Source organism: Carica papaya, chromosome 4 (genome assembly GCF_054855325.1).
Source record: "Carica papaya isolate Zhongbai chromosome 4, ASM5485532v1, whole genome shotgun sequence".
NCBI classification, from domain to species: Eukaryota; Viridiplantae; Streptophyta; class Magnoliopsida; order Brassicales; family Caricaceae; genus Carica; species Carica papaya.
The window spans coordinates 24,512,755-24,520,980 of record NC_142312.1 but is presented as its reverse complement, the minus strand read 5'-3'; the positions used below and the strand labels follow the sequence as shown (position 1 = coordinate 24,520,980).

General features: G+C 30.4%; 1 protein-coding gene across 1 annotated transcript; it reads left to right on the top strand.

The window, feature by feature from the left end:
* The first annotated feature begins 286 nt into the window (after positions 1-286).
* LOC110818425 (uncharacterized) lies at positions 287-6,281 on the top strand. The gene is made up of 10 exons (XM_022047316.2): positions 287-579; positions 658-773; positions 854-1,054; positions 1,156-1,408; positions 1,506-1,732; positions 4,377-4,674; positions 4,803-4,921; positions 5,023-5,223; positions 5,307-5,559; positions 5,783-6,281. Exons 1-10 carry the CDS (start codon positions 348-350, stop codon positions 6,151-6,153), a joined length of 2,271 nt encoding a protein of 756 aa, XP_021903008.2. The 5' UTR covers positions 287-347; the 3' UTR covers positions 6,154-6,281.
* Positions 6,282-8,226: the final 1,945 nt, after the last annotated feature.

Below are 8,226 nucleotides of genomic sequence, written 5' to 3'. Positions count from 1 at the left end.
ATGATTAGGATTAGGAAAATATTTTGTTTTTATACGTCTTCTCGTTCTTCAATTAAGAATAATATACAGAGCCACTTCCAGATCTCACCCAACTGACCTTCTGTAGATAACTATAATGTATACATATATATAATATTGCAGGACCATTTACAGTATCAAAAAACGTGAAACATGCAGCAAGAAAAAGCTTTAAATGGGAAATTATAATAATACATTTAGGATTAAGATATAATGTAGAAGATTCCCCTATAGACACATACAACAGTGATTAAGCACTATATATAGGGAGCAATATAGAGCAGCGGTGAACAAAAAAGTGAGAGATAAAAGAGATCTAGGAGTAGACCATGGAGAAGCCAAGTGGTCAGTTTTTGGGGTTAAGCCTTCTTCTTCTTCCTCTTCTTCTTCCAATAAGCTGTAACGCTCAGCAACTCTTTATTTTTGGAGACTCTCTGTATGATAATGGCAACAAGCCTTTTCTCGCTACAGACGTCCCTTCTACTTTCTGGCCTTATGGCTTGTCCATTGACTTCCCTAATGGCCGATGGTCTGATGGCCGTATCGTCCCTGACTTCATTGGTACATTTCTCTAATACCCATATCAGTAACAATTACTATATATGTATATACACTAATTAATTATATATGTACATGCAGCTGAGTTCTTGGGAATTCCATTCCCTCCGCCGGTTCTTGATAGGTCTGCAAATTTCTCCAGCGGAGTTACCTTTGCCACTGCCGATGCAACTATTCTGGGTACACCCCCTCAAACGGTATGAATTAATTAAGTAATTTTAAGAATTAATTTATGTGATTAATGGGTAATTAATTAATTTATTGGGTTTAATTTCAGTTGACTCTGGGCGATCAAGTCAAAGCATTTGCTCAGATTAAGAGCACATGGACTGATGCACAGCGTCAAAAGGGTATTTACATGTTTTATATAGGCGCCAATGATTACTTGAACTACACCAACGCCAACCTCAATGCCACTGCTCAGCAGCAAGAAGCTTTTGTCAGTCAAGTTATCGCCAAATTGAAGGATCAGCTCTTGGTGTGTACATATACATACGTACCCAGATGTAGATAACGCATATAAGTGTATATATAGGGGGCAGGAGATGATTATATGAACTGGGTAATGTGAATTTGCAGGCGATATACGGATTGGGAGGAAGGAAATTTGCATTCCAGAACTTGGCACCGCTTGGGTGTCTGCCAATTGTGAAACAAGACTTCAAAACGGGAAACTTTTGTCTTCCATTGGCATCAAATCTTGCTGCTCAGCACAACCAGCTTCTGTCGGAGACATTGGAGAACTTATCAGAAACATTAGATGGTTTCAACTACATCATTTATGATTACTTCAATTCAAGCCTCCGAAGAATGGCCCGACCCAATAATTACAGTGAGTAATTAATAATACCCATCATGGGGAAATTATATATGTGAAGAAAGTGTACATATATGTATATATGATATGAGTTTGGATGGTTTTGGTGCAGGGTACTTTACAACCAATCTGGCATGCTGTGGAACAGGATCACATGATGCATTTGGGTGTGGATTTAAAAATGTGCACTCCAATTTATGTTCATACCAGAGAGGATACATGTTCTTTGATGGCAGACACAATGCAGAAAAAACTAATGAAGCCGTAGCTCATTTGATCTTCAGTGCTGATCCAAGTGTTGTTTTCCCAATGAACTTGAGGGAGCTGTTTGTTCATCCTTAAGTTTTAATTAATATATATATATATATATATATATATATATATATGTATCACTGCCTGGTGTAGTACTGCCTTATCATCTGCAATAAATCAGCTACAAGTCTTAATTCCACAATTTTCTTTTCTTATCTTGTTGTACTCGTAATTATCTTTTTTTTATAAATAAAAATAAAAATTCAGACATTTTAATAATTAAATAATACTTTAAATATTTCAACTATTAAATATTACTTACGAATTAATAATAACACAATTAAAGCAAACAATACAATCAACTTTCTCATACACACAATTTAATTTAAAAATATAATCTTATGGAGAAAGATTAAAATAATATATCCAAGTTTCATTAAGTAAGTTTATGAAGGCATATTTTTTTAATATGGTATATATACTCATATTTTATTTATATATATTTAGTATGAAAATTTAAAATAAATTATTTATGTGAATGGGATAGCTTCAACCAGTCTCCATACATCCAAATTAAATATTTATTTAAATAATTTCAAAAATGTACCCTTTTATGGGAATTAGAGAAACGTGGAGATTAGATATTACAGTGACAGATAGATATATTTATATGTAGTTGTACGTATATTAATTTCACTTCAAGTAATTGCCATTCATTGTCAACATTTAATATAGAAATTAATCAGGCAGAATGGGAGTTCAGAATTTTCAGCTATTTTTCCATATATAATAAATAAATAAAATAATAATAATGTGATAAATTTAGAATCTTATTACCCAGAAACCAAGAAAAATAGCTCTTAATATAAAAAAAAACAAAGTTTTTAATCAAACGAGAATATAAAATAATATCAATCGTAATAAATCCGATAGACCCACGTGCCTGTTGCTTTGGAAAATCATATTAAATGGCTAATTAATTTCGAAGATATAATATATATATATATATGTCATCCTTATCTTTATGTAGATTTGGATGAACAACTACACTGCATTAATCAACTTTATATATTAATTATCTAATTATATTTAACATTGAAAAAGGACAAGAAAGGTATCTAAGGATTGAGTGCGTTTAAAGGTTTTTATTAATCATTTATATTAATTCATCACGTGCATGTTAGAATATTATTTTACAATGAAATAAGTATACTAATTATAATATAATATAATATAATATAAATCATCTTTAAATAATAACATATGTAACGGCTCCGGAAACATTAAAATGAAATGAGTATTTAAATATATCAAATGCGGAAGCGAGATCAAAATTTCAGTTAACATCCCTTACACGAAAAACCAGAAACGTACTTAAAATATAAAAGATTAAACTAACTAAGAGAGAAACTCGAAAATATAAATCATCTTTAAATAATAACATATATAAAAATTTAATTTATGTATGTACATGAATCTAAATCATGCATGCATGGGTAATGATAAAATTAGTGCAAATTAAACTTTTATGTAATGACACAAATAAAAATATAATTTACTTAAAATTCATGATTTAATCTTATAATATTAATTATTAGAATAAATAATAATTTATGATTAATGATTAATCGATACCGTGTTGTGTTAAGTAAACTAATACATTAAAAATTAAAATGGTGTCTGACAAATTAACACATTAAAAATTGAATCGTGGGTGGCAAACTAACACATTGAAAATTGAAATCATGCACATGCATGCATGGGTATTGATGCAAACTAAAGTTTTTAATATATAACTGCTATAGAATCATCATATACATTGAGTTCAATATATCTTTGATTATATTTAATTACAACTTGATGCATATGTATCATATCTTGAGAAAAGAAATCCAACCCAACTGTGGTGCGTTCAATTCAGTTGACTTGAATCCACCAACTTATTAAATGCAAGGTACATAAATATTTACATTTATATATATATATATATATATATGCACATATGTCTAAATTAGTTAATGTACAAAAACTATGTCAGAATTTTATAATAAAATAAGGAGAGAAAATCGAAAAGGGATCCCATACCACACTTTCTTTGGGGAAAGGAGCTTTCAACGTGGTCTGCCTCGTGCAAATAAATTTTTTAATAAATACATATATTTTTTTATATAATTAAATTTTATTTACATATTTATCATAATATATTTTTAAATAAAAAGAAATGATCCTATTTGAATTCATAATTTTTATTAAAAAAATTCTTTGCTATTATAAATATTTTTCCTCTAAAAAATAAAACTTTCTACGTGGCTTATTTGTTTCATATGTTTATATATAAAGATCCAAATATTAACTTAGTACTGGACTCAATTGTGGAAATTTTTAATAGAAATATGTGTATTTATTATAATATAATTTTTTAATGAATTTAGATAAAAAATAATAATAATATAATTCATACATACAATTTTTTATAAAAAAAAATTCATAATTTGATAATAAAATATTCAACTTTATTGCTTGCGTAAATAATCACTTGTTGTTGTAATAAATTATGGAATCTACTTTATTTTAAAAGATAATCTAATTATATATCTTCATATCAACTTTTCCCTGCACGTGAATCACGCGTATATATATAATAACACTAATAATAATAATAATAATAATATTGAGTAAAAAATTGGGTGAAGGGAGGAGATGGTAATACCACGAACTCAAAGCGGCGTAAATAGAAGTGGAGAGAGAGGGATTTGAGGGGAGAATAAACAAAAACATGATAAAGATTAAAATGGGAAATCTGAAGTCGTATCATCTCTTCTTGTTTCTCAGCATCACAGTTCTGATTAATCCAATTAGAACCTGCAATGGCCAGCAGCTCTTCGTTTTTGGGGATTCCCTCTATGATCCCGGTAACAAGCAGTTTGTCAGTAATCACCCTGTTCCGGCCAACTTTTTCCCCTACGGGATGACTCTTGGCCGACCCACTGGAAGATGGTCTGATGGGTTGATCATCCCAGATTATATTGGTAATTAATCATCCCATCATCCTCTTCTTCTCTAATTTCATCCTTTAACAGTTTATCAGTAATCCCAGCTTATCTATATATATGGTTATATTGACATGTATGATGTTTTTTGGTTGTCTGGAGATCAGCTGGGTTCTTGGGTATTCCTCAAGTTCCACCTTTTCTCGAGAAGCAAGCAGATATAAGTCATGGAGCAAGTTTCGCCATTGCTGATGCTAGTGTTCTTGGTAAAGACTCCAGGAGTCTGGTAACTAAACCACTTACCCTCATTCTAACCTATTTCTTTTCACTCCATGTATATATCGACTATATGTATTTGTTTATGAATATGTCCTGCTCAAATTCCAGATGACTTTCGCTAATCAAGGGAGAACTTTTGAGAGGAACAAGCGAAAATGGACCCAACAAGAGCGAGAAGAAGCTCTTTACTTGTTTTACATTGGAACTCAAGACTACTTGAATTACACTCTAACCCACTCTGATCCTTCTTTCTTTGACCAAGAAAATTTCATAAACAATGTCGTTCTTGAGATAGAGCAAGTCCTCAAGGTAAGTAATTTAACACATATGAACCCATTTATGTGTGTATATACGAGTAGATCTGTAAATGATGATCTGGGTTTTCAATGCAGACCATATATAGAGGAGGAGGGAGGAAGTTTGCCTTCCAGAATTTGGCACCCTTGGGTTGCTTACCAGTGGCAGATAAATTATTTGAAAGTAACCATGAATGTGCTGAACTACCCACAATCATGGCGGCACTGCACAATATAAAGCTTTTGGAGACACTGCAGAAGTTAGTTAAAACCTTAGATGGGTTCCAATTCACTGTCTTCAATTACTACGATGCTGTCTTTCTGAGACTCAACAGTGTTAAAATCTATGGTATCTACCAACCTCTAAACATCTATGTATTTTAAAGCTATATTATGTAAGTTAATTTGAAGTCCGGTTTTTTTAGGTTCGACTCAAAGTATAAGTTAATTTGGAGTCTGGTTCTTTTAGGTTGGAGTCAAACTATAGTTTTTATTTAAAAGTTATATTATGATTATGTATGTACTTAATTGAAAGTAATGTTATAATTGATGTATAAACATTTGCTTAAAAGGGTTCAGGAAGAAGAACGCGTGTTGTTCTATTCGAGAAACAGGGGCATGTAAGATAAAACATGGTGATGAAGAGGATGATTCAAAGAAATGCAAGAAGCCGGGGAAGTACTTGTTCTTCGACGGGGAACATGGGACAGAGAAGGCAAACGAACAAATGGCACATTTGATGTGGAGTGCAGATCCTGGAGTAGTTGGGCCTGTGAACTTGAGGGAGTTGTTTGTTTACCCATTGACTGCACCTTTTGATTACGTGGTTTCTGATAGTCAATTCGCAGCCACAACATACCAGAAGATCAAGTTACATGAAGAAGAAGAAGATGAAGAAGGAGAGAAAGAAGGAGAAGAAGGAGGTCTCGTTTTTTCAGCTTAAGTTAGAAAAACAGTACTTTAGTTTAAATATGTGTAAAATTACCACTGATGACTATAATCAACATGCATTAATCATATGAATTGCCAGTGGGTTAATGAATAACTGAATCATCTGAGAGATTTTAACTATTTTTATCGTACTAATTCGTAAATTTTTTGTAGAACTCTTGATTTTTGATACTTAGCAAATCATTTTAATTCCATTTGGTTGCTTGATTTTTTATTTTCTCCAGTTTCTTAAGTTGCATTTGGTTGGGTTTTTAACTTGGCTTTTGTATTCCGAAAATATATTTTTTAAAACTAAATACATAAAATTCAAACTATTTTTAGTAAAAAATAAAAGCTAAAATCTAATTTTTAACACATTTAAATACAAAAAATATAATATGTAATTTTTAGAAAATAATTTTAGTTTTTATTAAAATTTATACTTAAAATCTCAAAAACCATTTTTCCCAAATATATAATTTGTCTTTTTTTTTTAAGAAAAAAAAAACTAGCATTAATTTCTAATATTTGATCTATAAGCATAATTTTTTCTTTAGAACTTGTATTTTTACGTAATAGGCCTGGGATGAGATGAGGCCCACAACTAACATAAGTCTGAAGGGAAGTCCATCCACAACAAAAACAAAAACAAAGGCTTGGAGTATTAGGCCCAACTCATAAGATTAATTTTGGTCTTTTAAAAAAGATAAAGTTATGGTTTCACAATCATGATTTTTGCCTGTCTATTATAAATAATAATAATTTAAGAGAAGCTTATATTTTACTTGAAGATCGTGAATTTTAACATTATTAAGAATATATAATAACTTGAATTATAAATATTTATTCAATAGGACAATAATTTTTAGTGAAATGAAAATTTAGTAATAATCATATTGTTCTTCGTTAAAATATTTACAACAAGTCGAACTAACAATAATAAATTATTTTAATGCTTAATTTAGTAGAATGATAATCAAGTTTTAACAAGATTATTACTTTTTTAATCAAAATAAAAATTTTGTAACGATTAAATTTTTTTATTTAAAATACTACAAGAAGTTAAAAAGTTGAGAGTTAAAAATGTTAAAGAAAGAACAACATCTACATATATGAAAGGATTATAACTCATTAAAGAAACAATTGAATATTATATAAACCCAAATTATAAGTCTAACATTCTCGAAATTTTAAAAGAAATAAATTATAAATTAAATGCGGAAGCGAAATGATTAGTTAGGGTTTACATTCCTAACACAATGATTTAAAGTATCAAATAGTGATATGAGAATTACCATTTTGAAGGAAATACAAAAAATTAATGAAATAAACGGAAAATAAAATAAAATTGGCATTCTACTCGCAGCCCTCTTATGAATCGGGCTCTGAATCTTGGTTCTCTTAATCTAAAATGGTTAAATAAGGAATGAGTTACACTAACCCAGTAAGAATATCACACTACACACCGACGCAGAAATAAAAGTTGGTAGAAAAATTAAAAACAACTAATAGAGCACTTAATTAAGCAAATTAATTTATCAATAATAAAATCATTTACCGTCCATTTGCCGTAGCGAGATTTACAAAAACAACCTGTAGAGATAATAACATAAAACATATCATAATTTCATATGCAATTGGTAAGAATGACAATTTTCTCTTTTATCAGCTTACTGGTATCTATGAGGTTTCATAGGGATGTCTCTACAATGCGTAAATCATTTCTTTTAATATTTTCAATTAATGGGTAGTCCCCATACCCCATCCGGTATGAGTGTCAAATTATTAAACCTCAATACCCCGTCTGCTATGATGGTGAAATGGGCCGTCCCCATACCTCGTCCGGAATGAGTACTAAATTATAAAGCCTCGATACTCCATCCGGTATGAGGCAACGTTCACAGTAGAGTTTTTTATGTACCTGGTCCGTCCACCATCTCCCAGGATATCCAGTAAGGTTGTCGTTTCATCTATTCACTTAATCACACAATTTTTCGTTTATCTTTAATCTCTAGTTTTCCAATTCAACCGTAACCATACAAAACAAATAATACATGTATTCAAAGCTATAAAATCGATCAATCAA

What these genes read in the sequence shown, in the direction of transcription:
- LOC110818425 (XM_022047316.2), top strand. Translation starts at nt 348, where the DNA reads ATGGAGAAGCCAAGTGGTCAGTTTTTGGGGTTAAGCCTTCTTCTTCTT. An exon ending in TATCGTCCCTGACTTCATTG is followed by an intron (nt 580 to 657) that starts GTACATTTCTCT and finishes ATGTACATGCAG; the next exon opens with CTGAGTTCTTGGGAATTCCA. An exon ending in CAACAGTGTTAAAATCTATG is followed by an intron (nt 5,560 to 5,782) that starts GTATCTACCAAC and finishes TTTGCTTAAAAG; the next exon opens with GGTTCAGGAAGAAGAACGCG.